Raw genomic sequence first — 22,616 nt, 5'->3', positions numbered from 1 at the left:
GTGACTTTTTTTTGGGGGGTGGGGGTGTTTGTCTGGATTTTTAAAAGTTGTTTATTGTTACGGTCCTAGAACTAGCTTTGATTTTTCAAACCTTTCAAGACCTACATAATGTTCCCAGGGATGAGTCTTCTACCACCTCTCTGGGCAGCCTGTGCCAGTGTTTCACCACTCTCATCATACAACTTTTCTTCCTTCTATCTACACTGAATCTACCCTCTTTTAGTTTAAAACCATTACTCCTTGTCCTAATGCAACAGGCCCCGCTAAAAAGATTGCCCCCATCTTTCTTACAGGCCCCGTTTAAGTACTGGAAGGCCGCAACAAGGTCTCCTCAGAGCCTTCCCTTCTCCAGGCTGAACAACCCCAACTCTCTCAGCCTGTCCTCACAGGGGAGGTGCTTCAGCCCCCAGATCATTTTTGTGTCCTCCTCTGGACTCATTCCAACAGATCCATGTCTGTCTTGTACCGAGGACTCCAGAGCTGGATGCAGCACTGCAAGTGGGGTCTCACCAGAGCAGAAGGGGGGAAACCACCTCTCTTGACCTGCTGGCCACACTTCTCTTGATGCAGCCCAGGATATGGTTGGCTTTCTGGGCTGTGAGTGCACATTGCTGGCTCATGTTCAGCTTTTCATCCACCAGCACCCCCAAGTCCTTCTCCACAGGGCTGCTCTCAATCCCTTCATGCACCAGCCTGTACTGAGACCAGGGATTGCCACCACCCAGGTGCAGGATCTTGCACTTGGGCCTTGTTGAACCTCATGAGGTTCACAAGGCCCATTTCTCAAGCTTGTCCAGGTCCCTCTGGATAGCATCCCGTCCCTCAGGCACGTCAACCGCACCGTTCAGCTTGACATCATTTGCAAACTTGCTGAGGGTGCTCTCGATCCCACTGTCTATGTTGCTGACAAAGATATTAAACAGCACTGGTCCCAGTACGGACTCCTGAGGAACACCCCTTGTCAGCAATCTCCATCCAGACATCGAGCCATTGACCACTACCCTCCGGATGCGACCAACCAACCAATTCCTCAACCACCAAACAGTCCACCCATTAAATCCGTATCTCTCCAATTTAGGAAGAAGGATGTTGTGGGGGACCGTGTCAAAGGCCTTAGAGAAGTCCAGATACACGGCATCAGTGTCTTCCCTTGTCTACTGATGTAGTCACTCCATCATAGAAGGCCACTACGTTGATCAGGCAGGACTTGCCCTTAGCAAAGCCATGCCAAACATCTCACCTCCCTGTCCTCCATGTGCCTTAGCATAGCTTCTAGGAAGATTTGTTCCATGATCTTCCTAGGCACAGAGGTGAGGCTGACAGGTCGGTAGTTCCCAGGGTCCTCCTTTCTACCCTTTTTAAAAATGGGTGCCGTGTTTCCCTTTTTCCAGTCAACTTTTCAAGTATCATGGAGAGTGGCTTGGCAACTACATTAGCCACTTCCCTCAGGCCTCTGGGATGCATCTCATCAGGTCCCACAGACTTAATGTATGTTCAGGTTCCTCAGGTGGTCACGAACCTGATCTTCTTTGCAGTGGGAGGGACTTTGCTCCCCCAGTACCTGTCTTGAGGCCCATCCTCACAAGAGGTGTGGGAAGAGAGGTTGCCAGTGAAGACTGAGGCAAAGAAGTTGTTGAATACCTCAGCCTTCTCCTCGTCTGTTGTTACCAGCTTGTCAGTCTTGCTCATCGGGAGGGGGGGGGTGTGTAGCTTTCTTTAACTTTCCTTTTCTGGTTGACACACCTGTTGAAGCCCTTCTTGTTATTCTTTACATACCTCGCCAAGTTTAGCTCCAGCTGCCTTCCCAACCCTGTCGCTACACTGTGCATTTCCTTCTTGCCCTTTAGGTTGCCCAGCAGGTCTCAACTCAGCCATGCCGGTCTCTTGCCTTGCTTTCCTGATTTCTCACACCTGGGGATAGAGAGCTCTTACACTCTACTGAAAGCGTCCTTAAAGGCCTGCCAGCTCTGTTCCGTGCCCTTGTCTCTGAGGGCAGTTTCCCAGGGGGTCCTGTTGACTAACTCCTTGAAGAGCTGGAAGTTTGCTTTCCTAAAATTCAGGATCTTGACTTTACTCTTTGCCTGACCTGTATCCCTCAGGACTGTGAACTCCACCAGCGCGTGATCGCTGCAGCCCAGGTGTAATAGCCTCAGATTAACTGTGAAAATCTCCTAATGTTATCTTTAGTAGTTCTGGCTTAGATTTATATTGTAAAATTCATCAGGTTTGGTAAATTACATTCCCTTTCTGCTCAAGGTGAGATTATGAAATTTTTGGCTCCAGTGTTGTTAGGGGGCTAATGCTTAATTTTCTTTCATTTTCAAAGAAATAGAATTAGATTTGCCCAGTGCATTTTTTGTCAGGTTTAGGCTTTCATTACTCATTTCTGGTATACAGCTACTGGCAACTGTAAAGCACAAGGGATTGTATCAACGGGTCATATAGGTCACTGCTTATGCTAGTTTGACCAACAGACGAATTGGATTCCTTATCTCCCCTCACTTGGTTGGATTCTTATTGATTATAGGGAGAAATCAGAAAAGTCTGAATTTTACTACAAACAGGATCCCTCCTCCTCCCCCAATTAGCAAGGCTCTGCACAGAACCTGGAAAACTATGACTACTACATTTATGACACTCTCAATCCTTTATACATGCCATTACAAGTCACAATCCCTCTTTTCTTCCTCAAACTGTGATCAAGGTTTTACCATTTTCATTTTAAAAACAAATACATCTTAAAAAATAAATCAAAGCTAGTCCATTAATAATCTTAGTCCTGTAAGACACCTGGGATGTCCCTCAGGATAACACATTCTATTGACCTGAAATTCTCAAGACACTCCCTCATCATATAGTTATCACGAGAGAAATGTCACTGAACCAAAGAGGAAATGTGACATTTTTGTGTTGCCAGGAAATAAAAACAAAAGCACATCACATTGGTTGCAGTTTGACACAACGTTGTTCAAAGAGCATAAATAACTTAGCAAGCCAAAATTTTATTTCCCAATATGTCTAGGCTAACACTTTTCAGAAGCCTGTCACACCACTCCTATCAGAAGCTGGACCTCGCAGAGAAGCTGTAACAATAGCACTTCCATTAGACTGGCAAAAGGCAGCTGGAGCTTCAAATTAGCATCGCTTCCCCTGGTTGCAACAGAACGCAATACATGTTAAGTCAATACAATAAAAATCGGCTGAGCTGACCACTAGCTTTAATCAATGTCTTGTTTGACATTCAAAACTCCTGTAAGCTTCAGGTAGCACGCAGCTCACAAGAGCTATACTTTTCTCCACTTACAGTGACAAGTTTAAATAATCATCACAAATAGCTACTAAATAAAAATGACGATGCCATTTTTAAGGAGGAATGTGTTTACTGTGTGCTTGCAAAGAGGGCTTTACACCGTTAGTCTGGAATAATCAATATCTGTGTCTTCTGCACAGAAGAGACCTTCAGAAATGCAATCTTGCTCTAAGCAGGTCCAAGCTCTTTTACATATACGGAACAAGAGTGTTTTCTTTTTTGGGCACACACACCTCATGGAGGTTAGGTAGTTCCTTCTCACAATCCTTTCCCCCCAATGCCTAGAGAAGTTGGCTAATACAACACATCCTACCTTCAGATTACTATCATACATGAGAGGAACAGTATTTGAGAAGTTTGTGCTAAAAACACAAAAACTGAATAGTTGGGTAGACCAGAAGAATGCAACCTCTCATAGCAGCGTCTCTTTGTAACACAGAGCTCCAATTGCCAGGATGCCAAATCAACTACATTTAAGCTAACTGTGCTTGTCTTTGTGAGTCTCTGTAATTTTCTGACAGTTTTGTCTTCTTAGACGGCAATATCAACCGCACATTGATGGATACACAGGAACATGACCTAAGCGTACCTTTATCAACCATCTCATTCAACAGAGTTGCCACTCACAGCTAAGTCACAGAATAACGTAGGTTGGAAGGGCCTCTGGAAGTCACCCAATCCACCCTCCTGCTCAAAACAAGTCTAATTAGATCAGAGTGCTTAGGGACTTGTCTGGGTGTCTCTAAGAACGGGGATTCCACAGCTTCTCTGGGCAACCTGTTCTGTTATTCGACTTACTTCACTACAAAGCACACAGTGCTTGCAATCTGTCCAAATCATTAATTCAGAAAACTTTCTCACATATTAAAATCATCAAGACTGCACTGAGTCTGTCCCCTTACAAAAAATAGGGAAAGATGAAGGAGGTGTGTACGGAAGGGAGGGGAAGGATGAGAATGAAGACAATTGCACCCAAAACAGAGGAAAAGTCTTTGCACTACTCCAGCAAGCCCTGAATTTCTGTTGGCTAGCACAGACACCATGACATAACAGTCAATGCAATGAGGTCAAAGACAAGGGATGAGGAAGAAGAGAAAGGAGACCATGCTCCCCTTATACTCCTGCCTCTATTCAAATCTATTTCACTGTAACCAGATACAGAAAAATAGTTTTCACGCAGGAACTGAAAATGCCATCTCAGCATCAACGGTTTGCAAACACTCGATCCTCTTAAAGGCTGACAGAAAGAAACTAAGTCTGGTGGCAAACGATCATGTGAACAGAACCTGCGGTGACTCTCAAGCGTGTGAGCAGAGTAGGAAAAAAATAATCTTGACTTTGCTGAATGAAACTGTCAAGCGATCAAAATCCTATCAAGGAATTCCTTCTTTCAGCATACAGGGAAACTAGTTTGTGTGTCACACAGAAGTGAAAACCCCAAAATTAAAGAGGATGGCCTTCTATTTAAAACACCACCTGAATAAAAACACTCATAAAAACAATCTGTAAGTGCCCCTGAATGCTGACAACTACTGGGAACAGGAACTTACTCAGTTCTTCTGAAGATCACTGTCCAGCTATGCCCCAACCCTACAACAGAAGGAGGAGAAAGAGGAAATGGAGCAGTGGCCTTCAGTTTTTTAAAACAGCCACAATTCTAACATTCCAGATATTCGTGAACATGTTTAGTGCTCCTGTATTAACCATGCAGAAACTGTTATCAGAGCACCATGGGATTAACTGTACACATCAGATTAGGTGCAGGAGAAATAGAGAAAAGAAACGATGACAAGACGAGAGAAAGAATGATGGTTTTTCTTCTCTCCTCCCCTCCGTCCCAGCTCCTGCCAAACCACCAGCAAGTATTAGCACACTTTAGGTCTGGATACTTGCCAGTTAGCACAAAGGCCAACAAAACCAGAAGCTGCTAGAAATACAATCGTTTTTGGGGACATAAAACCTGAGTAACAAATATAGAGAGAGACTGAAGTTAAGTACTCCCAACTTCAACAAATACAGCAAGCGAAAGGGGAAAAAGACTGAAAAAGCATCATGGCAGCCATCAACTATTCAAAGTGAAAAACACTAAGTCAAAATTTCATGTAGGAAACCCTCAGTTTCCTTTAACTTTTTTAAATAACAGGACAGGCTATCTTCACACCCCCAATAGGACGCCAGTCACCAACAAGTTTTTGTGAAGCAACCACTGGCACATGAAAAGAACGGTGATCTTGAGAGCTGCAGCACTGTACTGTAATCAGAAGACACAGAAGGAAGCAGCAACCTTTCTTTTCTCTGGAAAAGGTTTTGCAAGTAGTATTTAGCGTATTTAAAAACTTTAAAGCAAGCCGTCCGTTCGCATCTCCTGAATGGCAACGCCAAGCACAGCTACAGAACCACTAGACAAAAGGGTGAGGGACGCCAGTGTACTGCCAGGGTTACAAAAAAATCATAGAAGCAGTTTTTACCATATAGTGCCCACAAAAGAAAAGGCCAAGCACTTTTCCTCTTCACTCAGCTGTTTTACAATTGCAAGCCAAAGGTCAACTATCTTCACTCACTTTTGGAAACCAGCCACAAGATTACTAACAACCAGCTTAATGGCTACAGTTCAAATGCTACTCAATCAAGTCCCGAATATGTGGGTATGCAGCAGTAATGGCACCATGACATCATAGGCAAGTTATCTGCTGAAGTCAGACAGTGTGCATCTCTGCCTTCCCTCCCCGCAAAGAGAAACACGAACTTCCAAGGAGTGGGAATTAAAGCATTAGAGATTTTGTTCTTTCCTTAGCGCAGTCAAGGCTTAACATTTCACTACGAAAACAACCCTTTGCCATCATCACATATGTCATCAAACTACCTCGACTTTCTGGAGGTGCATCAAGACAGGTGTCTAACAGGTAGATTCATAGAAGTCTTCACGTCAAGGTACATGTGCGCCTCAGCAAGGGATATCTAAAGAGTGAAGCATGCAGGGGCATTCAATATGTTACAAGTTTATTTCTCCTCCCAATTAATTTCAAGGCAGCAGGATTGACCTGATTAATAAGACAGATCACATGAGGCACACGAATGGGATACCCTGAGATTTCTCAGTCATCAGCAAAGTACTAATAAAACATACCTGGCATGTCTGACCGAAATTAATTTCCACACCCTGAAACACATTTGAAGTGAACCTGATTTTCAAAATGACCAAGTGCCACAGTTTACCAGTTTGAGCAAAGCGAACTGCAACAATTCTAACTGTCTTTTGCTTATTTGTCTGAAATTTGCCAGCTTTAGACAGTGAACCTTACCATGCTGCACAGAACTCATGTGCTGAGGAAGGACTGCTGAAACTCTTGCGAGTTTCCACTAACTTTAGCAATAATCTTGAGCAATTTACCATTTGTGTGACTCAGGTTACTCATCTATGAAGTAAATATGTAAAAATGGCAAGCATTTTCAGAATATGATATGAAAGGAAATACAGTTTGAAGAACTGTTTATCAACGCTTTGAGGAAGTGTTCAGCCTAGGTTTTGTGTAGAGTAGGAAAATCCCTCTCAGTATTCTAGGAAAAATACAATGATTACCGTAGTCTAACAGCATACATACCACCATGTTTCTATTATTGTGACAAAATTTGTTATCTATGGGATGACATCAAGTGCCTAAGACTCAAAAACACCTTGCTATCAGCCACTGTGTGCAGTTCTAAGCATTTTAGCACAGACTAAGTTTTAAAAAGCCTAAAAAAAAGAGTTACTTTTACTTTAATTCTTAGAGAAGAAAATATTTTTAAATGAACGCAACTTTTACAAGACATTTTTTCATGTACTTCAGCAAACTTCCATACCAGACTAGATCAAAATAATTAAGAATACACTTTAAAACAAACTGTATTTCATCATACTTCATTTTTCCTTCCTGTTCAGCACTTTCTACAAGCTGACTTCAGCTGTGCTTTACTTCAAATACACTATAAAATCTGAGGGTACCTAGTAGTAACCTAAAGTAGAATAATACAACTCAGGTTAAGCAAAATAAATGCAAGGTTATCGCAGAAGACTTATAAAATTCTGACTTTCAAATGTTTAAGAACAGCAAAAGGAAATATTCTGTAATTTACATAAACACTGGAATTGAGGTGTACAGGTCAAACAGGCCTTTTTAGACCAATTATGGGCCAGGGATGTGCAGGATAAATACAGATGCAATTATTTTAAAAGTTAACCATCTCAAAGCAGGATACATTTTTTGCAACCTTTATCATTTGATAGCCACATACCAGCACTGCACTTTTAACAAAGCCACAGTTACGTTATTGAAATATCAGCTATAAGAGACTCATATTAACATTACATGTAGATGTTGCTTTTTCCAACTTATCTTAAAATAGTAGTTAAAAATCAAGCCCTTCCCTGGCAAAACTTTTGAGCAGATGAGTAATCCCACTGAGGTCTGCAGGACTTGATTTGTTGGCGCACACAAAGTTACAGCCTTACATCTCCAGGATAGGCACCTCTTAAAACAGATTCTACTCAAAGCATTTTAGAAAGCAGCAGCTTGAAACACTTTAATACTAAATACATCACAGTAGGAAGGTAAAGCCCATCTTATAAGTTTATGGAGAAAATACTGACTGTGAATTAAACTCCATTAGAACATTCCACAATACGGCTCTTACTACTTGGAAGCAACAAAGCTCAGAATCCTCACTGAGGATTCACTATGGATTTTTAAATTTTACTCCCCGCCCAAAATAAAATTTTGGGCTTGTTCTGTGGGTTTTTTTAAATAAAGTTTTAGAAATTCAAATATTTTTCAAATTCCTTCAGTATGGCCAAGGTGAAGCCTAAAAAGCCTTTGATATATTGAAAGAACTATAGACCAAAATTCCTCTAATGCACTCCAACATCCACTTACATCTGCACAGATCCATTAAATATTCAGCCACAAGCTTATCACTCAAGTTCATCACGACGGAAGATAAAACTCAGCACCAATATTTGACAGCCTGATGCTAAAAGACTATCTACTGAGATATCATCTAATCACTGTTCTTTGATATTGGAATCCTTGCAAGAGGCAAAGGAAAGGAATACCAAAATGATCTTGATTACTTTAGGGGCTTTCCTCTCCTAGAAGGGAATTCAGTGCAGAGATTATCTCGTACTTCTGCTTATTTGCGACCACGTTTACAACTAAGTTTTCCAATATTCCAATCTCAGAAGAAAGAAATGAGCCCTTGGGATGCATGCTTAACACAGAAACGAAACAGCCTCTCCTACTCTTCAAGAGGTCAGACTGGGATTGAGGAAATCTTGAGGCACCCTGCTAAAAGGAGATGGCGTTCTCTGGGGACTCAAGAGGGTCAGGTCTGACGGACAGGAAGAGCCTCGGGAGAGAGGCTGAACAGCCCAGGGCGAAAGAGGGAACTCCCGAGCCCTTACCCCCCCACTTACCTTAAGGATATCCCCCCGTTTGAAGCTCAGCTCGTCATCCGCGGTGGCTTTGAAGTCGTATTTGGCGATGGCTTCCATGCTGGGGCTGCCGCGCACGGCGGTGCGGGCGGTGGGAAGGAAGCGCTCCCCGAAGCCTCCGCTCCTCCCGCGGCGGCTCCCGGCTCAGCCCTCCCGCGGCCCGGCTCCGTCCGAGACGCCGGCCCCGTCTCTCACATGCAGGGAGGCCGGGGGACGATCCGCCCTAGGGGAGGGGGAGGAGGAGGAAGAGACGGGCCATTAGGGGAAGTGGCACGGATCGATGGCCGGGGCCGCGCCCAGGGCCGCTCCCTCCGCCCGGCGCGGCGCGGCCGCCGCTTCCTCCCGCCGCCGCTCGCCCAGGCCCGGCTCGCCCGAGTGACACGTCCCGCGGCCAATGGCCGCCCCGACAGCCCCGGGGGCGGGAGGCGGCACCGCGACCGGCACCGGCCCGCCGGGAGGAGCTGCCCGCCCCGCGGCAGGCGCCGGCCCTCGCCCCGGGGCGGCGGCAGCGCCTCGGGGAGCCGGCCGGGCAGGGCCCGCCGCCGGCGCCGCCTCAGCGGCCGCGCAGCCCGCGTGGCCCCGGGAGGGCAGGTCCTCCCCGCTCCCGCGGGCAGCGGGACCGCCTCTGCGGGAAGCCGCCCGCTCCTCGCGGCTTTAATTGCAGCGAGACCTAACGGGCGGGCGGGCGGGAGGGAGGCCACGGCCGGCCAGCCCTGCCGCCGGGCAGCGGCGGGGAGCGGCGGGGCCGGGCCGGGCCCCTCCGCCGACGGGACACGACACTGGGCCCCCTCAGCGCCAGGATGGAGACAGGCGGCTGTGCTGGGCGATGCGCTCCTCTCCCCCACATGCCGCACTGGGAAAGGCTGGTCTGGAGATGCAGCTTACACCGACCGTTTGGTTTCTTTCATACAGTTCCTATCAAATTAAACACGGCAAGTTCGACAAAGCAGCGAATACTCCTGTGGGTGCTCTATAACAGGACTTTCTTGGAATTCAAATGCCTATCAAAAAGTGCCCTAAAATAGTATTACATAGAGGGAAAAGTTTGGGCTCACTCTAACATAAAAGCAACCATCCTGAAATTCCAGCATCTTGAGTAGCAGAACATGTTAAAAAATCTTCATAAGCACAGCATGAAAATCAGCAAGTTTGCCTATCTCCTATGGGCCCAGAGAAGAAATGACATCAAACCTGGCAAGGCATATACAGACACACTGAAACCATCAAAAAGGCTTAAGAGTTTGATCTCTGGTTAGCATAGGAAGGATTTAATCTAACTCCAGCTACATTTGATAGCAGAGAAGGCAAGGCATCAGAAAAAAGTCAAGACAGTCTGTAAGTTAAAACCCGTGATGAATACCCCTCTGAAGAACACTGTACTTGCCAATGAAAATTCTAGACAGGAGAGATCTGACAAACACCAGCGAACCCACGCACCTGCTAATTCAGTCTCTGTGGTTATGGCCCAGAAAGAGCCCTGCTATATGCAAACACAGCAGATGGCAATAGTATTTTCTCATTTCGGAGAAAAACCTGCCTTACATAAATGCAGTTCAGTAATTAACATGCTTACATTTCGTGAGTCCCACGTTTCCCCAACCTTCAGCTCCCCATAAAGAATAACGAAGCTTGAGGCAAAAGCCAGAACTGAGACTTCTCTCACAGGAAACTGGCAGAATGAGAAGAGGAACTTATAGGATTTACCTCGATCAAGAAAAGACCAGCTTAGTGAAGTCCCCACGTGGGCAGGGCTCGGGGTTTTCTCTGGTACTCCTACTCAGCATTACCGAAAGGTCAGCAAGGCTGACAAAGCCGTCAACAGCCACCAAGATCGCAACTGAACCATCTGCCTGTGCCACTGCAGCTCTTGGCAGTAAGTATACCAACCTTTGACCAGCACGTGTAATTAGAACCAAAGAGCATATCATCCTTGCTACATTTTGATGATTCTAAAATACTTAATTTTTGTTTCAATGGTGATGAAAAAATATCTTTCTGATGTCAGTCTTCCACACGGTACTAGCGCACTCATGTAAACAGCAACAACTACCTTCGCTGAGAACACTTTCCCCTTGCCAGCCTCTATAGTGCTCAGTTCACCATCTCCTCAGCTTTCTAACCTGGGCTCTTTGGTTTTTTTAACTGGTGGTATTTATAATTTTCTGCTATTACAGCACTATTAAGGAGCAACACGAATGGTTGCACATGAGGCAATGGAAAATGCAAACATTTGTTCGAGCATACTGTCTACATGTTCTGTATGCTTCATATGCGTCGGTTTCTATTCCTTCTTGAAGGATAAATCACTGGCAGCAAAGTTTTGGTGTTTCAAACGGCAGAACACTGCATTTGAAGATGCACACCACTATACGGGCAGGCAAGCACCACCAGCTAAGGGAACGCTGCTTAAAAACCCTAAGCTCCAAACCTAAGAACGTAACAGCAAGTTGCACAACTTAAGGCATACATTACACGCTCAAGACACATTTAAAGAAAGCAGTTACTGCCAACTGGTAAATGCTCCTTTCTTTGGGGTGTAAAAGGATTGCTACCTAGTACCACACTGGCATCCGAGACATTTTTTTTTAACTGAAGGAGTTAATGCACAACTTAGAGAAACTGATGCAGCATTTCCAAGAACTATACTGGCATTTCCCTGAGCTTAGCAGTAGTACAATGTTGGGAAATTTTCCAGCACAATTCAAGATGAAAGGGATTCATCATGCAATTGTCTTTAAACATGCATTCATATTACTACCACCATCATATATATCGTCAGCATATAAAGGATGTTTCTAGGTAACGATACTAACAACAGCTGCAGCGTAGAACAAAACTTTAGCCATCGTGACTCTAGGCAAAAGTGTAGCTGAAGTTTAGGCACGAAAGTTACACATCAATTAGGGAAAAGCTCTGAAAATATTAGACCAAGATACTTACACAGCAAATGTCAGAAAAGGTAAACTCGGAACATCAAATCCCTTAAGGTCACTTAGAAAGCATTTGCTGTTCGCTAATCTTATTTAGTAAGTTCTTACAGACTCTAGTCAGCCACATAATTATTAAAAGACAAACAAATCAACTGCACAAGGGGGAAAAAATAAGCCTACTGAGGAAGTAGCTTGTGCTAGGTCTCTGCCCACTGGGAGCACGGCTGTAGGTATTTGCTTTAGGCAGACAGCACCGTAACAGGACACACTGCAAATACCACAGCACACCCCAGCTCCACAGACTTCCAGTGGAAGAAGAAGGGTATGACTGAGTCAAAATATGAATACACATTACAAGAATTAGCAGATGATCTTACTAGAGAAATTACTAAGATTTCTCAGAATACTAGTATGTTTTTTACCTCTCACCTTACTGTGATTTGGGGCAAGATACTTCCCTTGCTCTTAAAAAACCTGGGAGGGGGAGAGGAAGACAAGGCAGCAGATACAGCTAACAGTAAATTCCTATTAGCAATACAGTGCTGCAGCTCAAGATGAAAGATAAGTAATTACAAATACAAACCTCCCTATTGTAGCCAATAGGAAACAACTCTCACATTCTTTTCAACAGATATTTCAAAAAAGACACAGGCAAAGGTAGGCTTTTTATACTGCTTTTACAAAGAGCATTTTTTCTAGCAAGCAAGAGCTTTCTGGTTCTCTTTACGCTGTTTTACTGTTCTTCTGAAAAGTGATATGAGCAGGAATAGAAAAACAGTTTAGAAAAGGCATAGCAAGGAAAGAAAGAAGAGACATTCAGTGGAAGATTCTGCAAAGAATCAGATCCGACACTTCATCGGCTGTTATAGGACAAAACATTACTGAGGGTGGTAGCAAGAGGAATGTGTGGATACATCATCTGGAAGACATGTAGAAATGTTAAGTGTCAGGCTGTAGACAAAAGAATAGAAAAAAAATTGTAAGGGCAGAGCAGTAATTCAAATTAACCAAATAAGGAAGTATAAACATAATAAACAAATGAGGTAAAATATAAATTAAATTATCAACATATAAACCCCAGAAGATTCAGGGTCATAAATGACACTCGTGATCTGCTAGCTTAATATGTTTCAACTTCCTTAAGCACGTCTTGTCAGAGGACAACTCAAGAGATCACTTACAAAACTAAGCTATGGCACAAACCACAGATAATATTTATCAGATCAAATCATTTTATCAGGTAATAGAAAACTTTGCTTCTGCCAAAATTTATTTATTGTCGCTTTTTTTTCTTTTTTTAAACTGTATAAAGCAGCTTTAAATGTTACAAGCTTGCCTAGCATTATGAAACACTTAAAACACTACATGACTTAATCACCATAAGAGGTGACAATAACTGAAAAGGTCTATTTTTAGCACAAATTCTCAATAGCCAAAGTTTGCACATAAATGGATTACAAACAACACTTGAAGATTAACAATCTGTAACCCTTCAAGTTTTGGCCCATGACTACAGGCATTTAAACATTTCTAAGACAAGGAATGAACTTCCCTAACACTATACTTATCTATGAATTGCTCTCCCAGTTATTAGCTGTGCTACAGAGTATTTTTCTCTTTAGGTTATAAAAGAGATGTCTGAGTCAGACGTTGTGGGAGTTAACAAGACTACATCCTTGCCTTCTACAGATTATTTGAATCTATATTGGCAAGTTAAATCTTATCCCACAAAACCAACACTGAATGTCAAGCAGGAAGTTCAGAAGAGAAAGAAGAAGCTAAGAGAAAAATGTCTTTGTCATAGAAACTCACGTTTGAAGCATGACCTAAAAGGTCTTCAGAGAAAGAAAGGTATCGATGTTAACCTGCCTACAGGGTATTCACAACCTTTTAACCTTTGGAAGCAGCCTGAAGTTACGGAACCCTTCTAGGGAATATTAAAAATAAGCCCCAAGAACTACCACCAGCCAACACCCCACAGACGCAAGGCAAAGAGGAAAGTGACCCAAGACTAAAACCCGTCGGGCGGACCCGAGCACGGAGAGCTGCACGGACCGCCAGGGAACCTCGCCTAGCAGATAACGCCTTTACAGCCCAGGACCTTATTCCAACCCCCACCCCTCGCCCCGCGGCCAGCCCGCCCTGCTCCGCACAGCCCGCGCCCCCGAGAAGCGCCCGGCGCCCCGGGAAGGTCGGGGCCCGGCGGGGCGCAGGCCCACAGCCCCGGGGCGCAGGGACAGCGCTGAGGCGACTCCCGCGGAGCACGGCGGGGAAAGGCGCAACACCCCAGGGGCGCAGGCCGCGGCACCGCGGGACGCTCCCGCCAGGGCCCAGCGTGTCCCCCCCCGCCCCGACAAGGCCTGCGGTGGGCAGAGGGGCCGGGGCCGCGCCGGGAAGAGCCTTCCCCGCGCCGCGACGGGGGCTGGGGGGGGGGGGGGGGGGGGGGGGGGGTCGGCGACCGGCCGGCCGGCCGGCCGCCCTCCATACACACCCCCTTGACTCACCGCGCAGCGCTGGGGGGCGCCGCCCCGCCCGAGGGTCCTCGCCGCCTGCCCGGCCCCACGCGGCCCGGCCGCCCCTCCAGCGCCGCCTCGGCTGCCGCTACGGCCCCGTCCCGCGGCCGCCCTCCTCCTCCTCCTCCTCCTCCCCCCCCCGCCCGCCGCCTGCTCCGCCGCCGCGGCCGTTCCCGCAGCAACTCTCGCGAGAGCGGCTCTGTCAGCCGCCCTTCGCGATCGCGCCCCGCCCACCGCGGGGGGGGGCGGGCACTCCCCCGCGCGTGCGCAGCTGCCCCGAAGCCGGCCCGCCCCGGGCACCGCCCCACGGCCGGCCCGTGCGGCAGCAGCGGCGGTACCGGGTACCGAGCCCCGCAACGCTGGGGGTCCCCGGGGAGGGGGCCGTGAGTACCCGGAGGTGAAACCACTCGGGGTTGTGCAGAGCGTTCGCCTAATTCACCTCTGCCTCACCCGCCGCGCCCCGGAGCCAGGAGAAGTGAATTTAGAAGCTGCCTCTTAACTACCGGGGGAAACCGCGGCAGCGTTAAAGCCGAGTTGGTCTGAGCGGGCCCCGAGGGGTGCGGAACCGCTCACCGAACTGCGAGAGAGGAGAGAGCGCCTGGCAGAGCCGTTACTCGACACCTGCCGTCCCTCGGAGCAGTGATTAAGGCACGGTGCTGTAGGAGAAAACACAGCAGCGCGATCACACGTTGCAATTAAAATACGCACGGAGGGCAAAATTCAGATTGCACAGGCGGCTCACTCCAGGGTTTCGCTATGTGACCCTCCTAACACCCCTTAGCTTGAAAGGACTCTAATTACAACACGCAGTAAAACAGTTGCTTAGGTAAACAGCAGGCCTCGATTCCTTGATAAAGCCACAGAATAAAAAAAAAAAAAATACAAAAGCTTTCCTCTGGCTCTGGAGAGGAAAGCTGGTTTCAGAGCTACAGGGTTTCTACACCTGTACTCCTGCTCCTCTGAAAGGATGAACCAACTATAGGGGATTGGTTTTGGGGGTTTTTTCCCCCCCTCGAGATGTTGCTCCCCACTCCCCCACCACAAAAAGCTGCTGAGACTGGTAGTGGGGAGTCTGAGCACAGCACGTCCCGCAGCATCGAGACATGAGCTGCAGAGTTCACAGCTGGGCTCATGTAAATTGAGGATTATTCTGGATCAAGACTACATCTAATTTAGGCATAGATAATTGGTATTTTGTTTCATGACAGAGATGCGTATTTTCAGCCTCCAACTAAACCTACTTTCTTTTTTTAAATAAACCACCATGCTGGTTGATCTCCCCAGCTGTGCTCTGCAGGGGGGTGCATGGTTTCATCCATACCAAGATGAGAAGAATACATACTGCTACCTCAGACAAGGTGGCTCACAAACCATGTTCTGCAAACATTGCTCGCTCACATTCTCATTCTAGATGCTTAAGCAGCTTGATAAAGCTTCCCGAGAGGTTATTTTTGGATGAAATTTGTGGTTTAAACCCTTAGCAAGATCATTTTCTTATCCTGATAGCATTGTATTTAAGGGGTTTTAACTTATTGACAGATTTGGGTGTTGGGGGAAAAGGTGTGAATTCTCCCAATACTTCATTCAAAAATGGGAAAGGGTGGAGAAGACAAGCGATAGGAGTTGAGGATGTTACAAATATTTCAGCCGTTCGTTCTGAGGATGCAGAAGTGGATCATCTAGGATGACACAAAGATGGATGAAATCAGAGCTAGCTTCTAAGGTCCCTCAAGTGCCCAGTACTTGTTCCTCGAACAGACTTACAGAATCTCTGGTTTCACGTATGACATCAAAACGAGGATTTAACTTTATATATGAACTTCTAAATAACAGCTCAGAAAAGTAGGAGCAGCTACTTTTAGCCGGACTTTAAGAGCCAGACATGGCTAACAGCTGCCAGTTGAATGACAGCTACTTTAAGAGGCTGCAGCTGCCCGACTTTAAAAGGACAGACCTAGAAAATCAAACAAGCAACAAATTTTAGAAATAGCACAGATCAAAGTGTTATAGAAGATATTCCCGATAAAGGAGTTGCTGAGATATACTTGCTTGCAAACCAATTAAAGTGGAATGTTCCCCCAGCTTGCAAACAAGTTAATGCTTTAGAAAAATATACAACTTACTGTGCAAATACAGCACAGCTTCACGACAGCAAAAGCTGAAATCCTGGGATAGCTGTAAGCAAGGGTGAAAGAGGCAGAGACGTTGTTTTGCCAGAGGATCAATTTCAGATGTTTTTTGTATTCTAGGAATAGCTTGAATTTTCTACGACAGTTTGTGGTGATAAAATATAATCTAAGATTAGCTCTGAGTATTTTAAGAAGGGTAAGAAAAAATCTTGCTGCCTGACATTTCTTTTGGATACCTTGTTAAACTTTTCAGAGCAGTCTGGGGAAATAAGCAGTCTGTGGTTTTTTTGCTATGAATAGATCCGAGCAGTATTTGTTAAAAAATGTATTTTTGCGTAAGCAGCCAGTCAAGGTTTAAAATTGCTGCTTGGGATATCCATATTAATACAGTGTTACTGACTAGAGACAATAGTTACTGATGAGATGAAGTTTAACCTCAGTGACAGCAGGTACGTAGTGCGAACATTCCTGAAGACACACCGTAGTGTTAACTCCTGCCTTAGCTTGACACGGTCTCTAAATTACGCACCATTAATGTCTGTGTCCTTGCAATGGCATTTAATTACTGTGGAAACTTCTACATGACTAGGACTCAGAATTCCCACTGTATGTCATCTAAAGAGTAACGTTTTCTAGTGTTGTCTCAGCAAATGCAGGAACTTGGCGTACATCGCCCTAACATACTGCTGCTCCGGGTGAGCCACACTGGCACACAGCAAGAGATACTGGGTACACCTGCCTCGGTTTTGTCACCATCTTAGTGCTAATGCATGCAGTAAACGTAAATGCTAACCAGGAAGATATTCCAGACTGTTTCTTTTCATTCGAAGGAATAAAGCAGTGACCTCTCACTCCCACTTGCTGAGAGCATCAACACTTGCGGCTTCAAAGGTGGTTTTGAGAACTAAGCGTCAGAGCTTAAATGGGAGCCCAGGGGCCTCTGCCTTAAACAAAAGAGCAACTAGGAACTATGGGGAGAGCTATTGAACTTAGAGAGGGTTCATAGTCAGAAAATATTTGCTCTAGCTTTGATTCATATCTGTTTTCTCTATTGGCAAACATAAGTTAAAAGCTTGTGAACTGACACAGTAGTGAAAGAATGAGCTAGCAATGGTCCCTCTATTCTGCGTGCATTGTGAGCAAATTCAGCTACAGCAGAATCTCTCTGGTGATGGTGCAAGACACAGAAAGAGCCCAGAAAGCGACCACCTCTCTCAGGTGGAACAGAGGCCGCAACAAGAAAAATCCAAGCTTGAGTGGAGAACAAAAGTGATCCTTAATTTGTAGATGTTAACTCGATGCAAAGGTGTACAAGGCCAAATTCTTTAAGGCTTCTAATCAATCAAGAGGAAAAAAAAAATCTAGCATTCAAGTACTTGAGATCTCATCAGTATCAAAATGGGGTGGGTGTAATTCCCTTAAACGGGAATAGGAACTGCTTGGTGGTTGCTGGAATCTGACATCACATCCCAGCTCTAACAGAAGGGACCTCTGGCCTTAAGTTTAAGTCCTTGCCTCATCAGCACCGCTGTTTCACAGGCAGATTGCCTTCTTGACACACTTCTGCAGTGTAAGCAACTCCTTTACAATGATGTGGTGTAACCCTACATCCCCTGTGCTTCGGCCTCTGTGTCTGCTCAACCGCAGGCAGAGGAAGCTTTCCTGCCAGAGCTCTCCAAGGTGTCTCACTTGATCCTTTCTGTAGTCTTCAAATCTGTTCCTAAGCCCATTCTCCTCAGACATAAGAATCTGCAATCATCACAAACTGCAATACGCAATTGCCAATTTAAGGAACTTTGTGTCCGTTGCAATGATTTTTTTGTAATGGCATCTGGCACAATAACCGTAATAAAAGACATTGCTAACACGTACCTTTCTTCCTCTGATGCATTTCCTGATTTCAAAGAATTGTAGTGATCTTTTTTTTTTTTTAATTTTTTTTTTAAAGCAAAACCCTGACTGGCTCAACACATCTGAAGATATTCAAAATTCCACACTGGGATTCTGCACTATATTGCTGCAGTTCATGCAGCATAACACTGCACGTGTTATCTGAGTAGGACCTAAGCAGCCTGATGTCTGAAGCTAGACAGAAAGCTTCCTCCCACAGAAAACAATTCAGAGAATCTGCTATGGGGAATGTAGAATAGATGTAGATAACTTGAGATAGCCCCGATCAATTTTCTCGCAAGCTGAAAATTTAATGCCATAAGACGGTTCTGACAGCTGTAGGGGAACTGACTTGCTATATACCTCTGTCTGAGATGCGCAGGAATAAAGTGGGTGCGGCAAACGGGAATGCCAGGAATGTAGGCACAACAAGGGGGGAATGCTGGGAATGGGGCTGTTGACATGTGTTGGGTGAACATTTCCTTCTGGCTTTTTTCTTCTCGCATCAACCCATGTTTGCCTCAGGATAACAACCAAGCCAGGGACATTAGCCATAAAATCCCAAACTATTCCATTTACTAGATATTTGAGTCTGTCTTGGAGCAGAAGTTCCTTCACCAAACATGCCTGACGCGACAGAAGAGCAATGAATATGACCTGCCCTAGGAAGATGCTAACTACCTTGAGAAAGCCCAGCGTCTGGATGCTAGTCTTAAAGTCAGGCCACATGCAACAGACCTGCAGATACTACTTACAGATAGAAAAGGCAACAAATCCTTTTCTTCATAATTAAGTATTGAAGTGGTCACCAAACAAACTTGGCCCATTGATGGCGTCTACAAGACTTACCCGGTATTACCAGAGTGTCTCTAAACCTCAATTCAAGATCTAGGTTTCCAGTCTAGATACAGGATTTCCCCACATGCCTATGTCTGGGATGCTGTGTGACAGTACTAACCAGAGAACCAGACAGCAAAGCTAAGGAAAAAACCCCAAAACTGTCCAAATGTGTTTTCTGTGTCTGTTCTTTAGAGAGCAGGATAGTGAATGGATTGGATAACTCTTTGCTGTACCTTGACTACTTTGTTTCATTTTAGTTTGCAGCTTTGTGCTAGTGATGAAGGCAACACTATCACAGGGATATAACAGAGGTACACACAATATACATATCCATATTCTGCAAACGGGGAAACAGAGGCAGAGAGCGCTTGCCCAAAGCCATACGTAAACTAATGCCACAATGTTCAACAGGATTAGGAACAGAATTCATAGTTCCTGACTTCTGAGCCGTGCTGTAACCATCAGCCAGCTCTCCCTGTTCAGAAACCCTCCTAATGCTCTGCTCTGGCTTCCTCACATACATACTGAGATGTCATCATAACTGTTTCTGTGAATCTGTCCAAGTGCAGTAAGTAAGTGTTGGTGCTTGTGACCCAGACAGAACAGCTGATCTGCCAAAACAGCTTCACAATTTTAGTCATTACAGATCTCAAGAGCACTCATGAAGCAGCTTAATCACCATGTGAGACAAACAGGGACTGTTCTGACTTTTATAGACTGTAAGACAAGGAAAGTTAGCTTGGACTCCAAACTAGCAGAAAAAAATGTCCGAAACAAAACCACTCTGAGTCTTACTAGTAAAGCTGAGTGAGCTAGGAAGAATGCAATAAAAGCAGATTCTCTTCTGTACCACATGTGTTTCTATGGTCGCAAAGAGAGGAAAGGACAAGATTGTTATAAAAATGACTATGTAGGAAATGCTGCTCTACCTGGGAACTGTAATAGCCATTGCTGCCATTAAGAAATTAAACAATGAAATGAGCTGGCCGGGGTCACCCAGAGCCGCTTACGCTCTGAAAGAAATCTGTAAAAGGGAACCAGATCCAACTGTAGTGTGCAGTCTCCCTTTCTTTAGTACAAAAGGGCTTCTGCTTTCTTCCTACTCCCAATCCAGTCATCTGTCATTTTCAAGACAGCTTGGAATTGTCAGTTCAATTACCTTTCAGTTTGGAGAAAAACAAAGCAGATGCTGTTTATTACTAAAAGGCAGAATCTCTCTCTTTTGAGGAATATATCATCTCATTTTTTTATAATTAGACATTGAATTATGTGCATCTCCCTTATTTATTAAACAATACACAGGAGCTGGGAAGTAATATTCTTCAGCTGAAATGAAACACTATCTTCCTTTCAGCTTTGGTAGAGGTGTTGGTCAACTACTGCTTTTAATTTTTAAGACTCAGACAGCTTTTGTATCAATCTTTCCCTTTTAATCCCTCTTATCACTACACACATTAGAAATATGGTCAATTCCTAGCATCTGTCATGAAATGTGCAAAGGGGGGAGGGAATCAGATATACAGCAATTCCCTTTTCTAAACAACACAAAATCTTTTTCACCAATTTAATTTTTAAATTATTTTGCACTACTGCTCAGAAATGCTACTCATCAAATATTGATTAAAATGCAACTTCAACATCTTTCCAGAGAGCTTAATTAAAAAAAAAAAGGCAAAGAAAGATTTTTTTGCATACAATACCTGCTTTAAAGTGGTCCTACTCAAATTTTCATGTCTGCTCTACCCGCAGCAGCACACTGATGAGGACTGACTGAAAGGCACATGCGGGGAGGTCAAATAGTTCCTTTGGATCTGTCAGGCACTGCAAGGCATTCAGAGGCGGAAGCTTACTGCAAACTGCGCCATGTCTCTGCCCATATGTTGTGGTCCCAAGAGGAGACAGTATATCCCTGCGCTGAAGACACAGTGAGCATGAAATTAAGCATTTTCAGACTATACACACAGGTTCACAGTAGCTGTTTCATTTCTGCAAACTCTCTTCTTACAAAAATTATACAGAAGGCCTTTACACAGTGAAACAATTCCAAGAAGTACAAGGATGTGGAAAAAAAGCACCCAAGGAATAGTTTCAATAGCTATTTTGAAGTAAGTATGGGAAGTGATCTTAACTTGCAGGCAAAATTGACTGATCCGAGCTTTCCATACCAGAATATTACATTACTATAAACATCCAGAAGTAACATTATCTTGTTTACCTTTAGACCATTCATTCACAATTCTGTAATATTAAAAAACAGAGAGGATGACAACTTAAGGGAAGACAGCACTTTCTTGTAGAACAGATCTTTACACCAAAGTTCTCAGACACAAAAATCATACCAGTTTAGTGCCTCTTGAGCACTCCACAGCATTCGCCTTTCGAGTTTCCCCTTTGTCATCTAGTACTATAATACACAGGAAAAGGGCGCTCTGAATACCTGTCCTACTCCCAAATCTATAGCAACATTGTCCAATTCAAGGGCGTTTCTGATCATCCAACCATCCTTGTAATAATGCATTTTGGTAATGTTTTTCACTTAATCTCAACACACTCTATAAGCACTAGGTCCCTAAATCACTTTGAGGTGAACAGTTAGATCAGATTTACCAAGGAGGAAACAAAGGCACAAATAGGTTAAAGGCCCCTACAACTGCACATCTCATTGACAGAAATGCTGTACACAGCACACCTGTGAGTGAAAACAGGTTTTATTAGTGCCTTTTCAAAACCCACAGGGAATCAGCGTCAGAGACAAAATAATCCAGACTCCAAATCTCTGTTCAAGATTTATCCTTACTCTCACCTTTTATTTAAAACCTTCTACTAATTCAGTAGATTTTATTGGGGGGTGGAACAATCTAAAGAGGAACTAACAAGGTGCCCGTGCTGCACTAAGCACAACTCATGATCTTATGTTATTACAATTCCAGTAACACATTTACCCTCTTCCCCTTCCTTGTACTGTCTCTAAATTACAAACAAAATTCCCCAGACCTGCCATTTTATTTCCTTCTGTCAAAAACGCAGTGTCACTCAAGTGTACTAGAGTTCTGGGTTTGTTTTGTTGGGTTTTTTTTTTAATTAACTGATTCTAGGGGGATTGTTCTGGGTAACAAGCAGCTCAGGAAAACCAAGAGTTTTGTGGCCTTCGTTCTCCTCGCTAAAATTCAGATTGCATTTAAAAGAGCTGCAATCACACTTGTAGAACCCCTGCACTCTGTATGTATCCAGACACTGTGAAAGTAGATGGTCTCAAAGGAGCATTGAGTACACTCCCAAAACTACATACTCATCCAAAACTGCATCTGCAGGGAAAACAGTGCAGAGCTTCAGTTCTTTGTACAATTTATTGCCATAAAATTGCAAACAAATGCACCAGGCTTTGGCATCTGTAGCTTCGCACACTAATGAACATCCGTTTTGTAAAAAAACCCCAAACACTCACGTGGGAACTGTCACATCACCTGGGATAATACAAGCTCTGCAGTGAATTGCAGGAACAGGAAAGGAATTAAAACTAAGGGACATGCATCT

General features: G+C 44.6%; 1 protein-coding gene across 3 annotated transcripts in view; it reads right to left on the bottom strand.

The window, feature by feature from the left end:
- The window catches only part of GRB2 (growth factor receptor bound protein 2), a 48,411-nt gene extending 39,509 nt beyond the window's left edge, over positions 1-8,902 (bottom strand). For all 3 annotated transcript variants that reach the window (XM_086473430.1, XM_086473431.1, XM_086473432.1), the window contains exon 1: positions 8,763-8,902. In XM_086473430.1, coding sequence (XP_086329556.1) covers positions 8,763-8,840 — 78 coding nt within the window. In that variant the 5' untranslated portion in view covers positions 8,841-8,902. The remainder of the gene's footprint in view (positions 1-8,762) is intronic.
- Between the last annotated feature and the right edge of the window lie 13,714 nt (positions 8,903-22,616).

Source organism: Leptosomus discolor, chromosome 15 (assembly GCF_034619465.1).
Source record: "Leptosomus discolor isolate bLepDis1 chromosome 15, bLepDis1.hap2, whole genome shotgun sequence".
Lineage (NCBI taxonomy): Eukaryota > Metazoa > Chordata > Aves > Leptosomiformes > Leptosomidae > Leptosomus > Leptosomus discolor.
The sequence above is the reverse complement of the archived record's forward strand: the minus strand, read 5'-3'. Positions and strand labels throughout refer to the sequence as shown.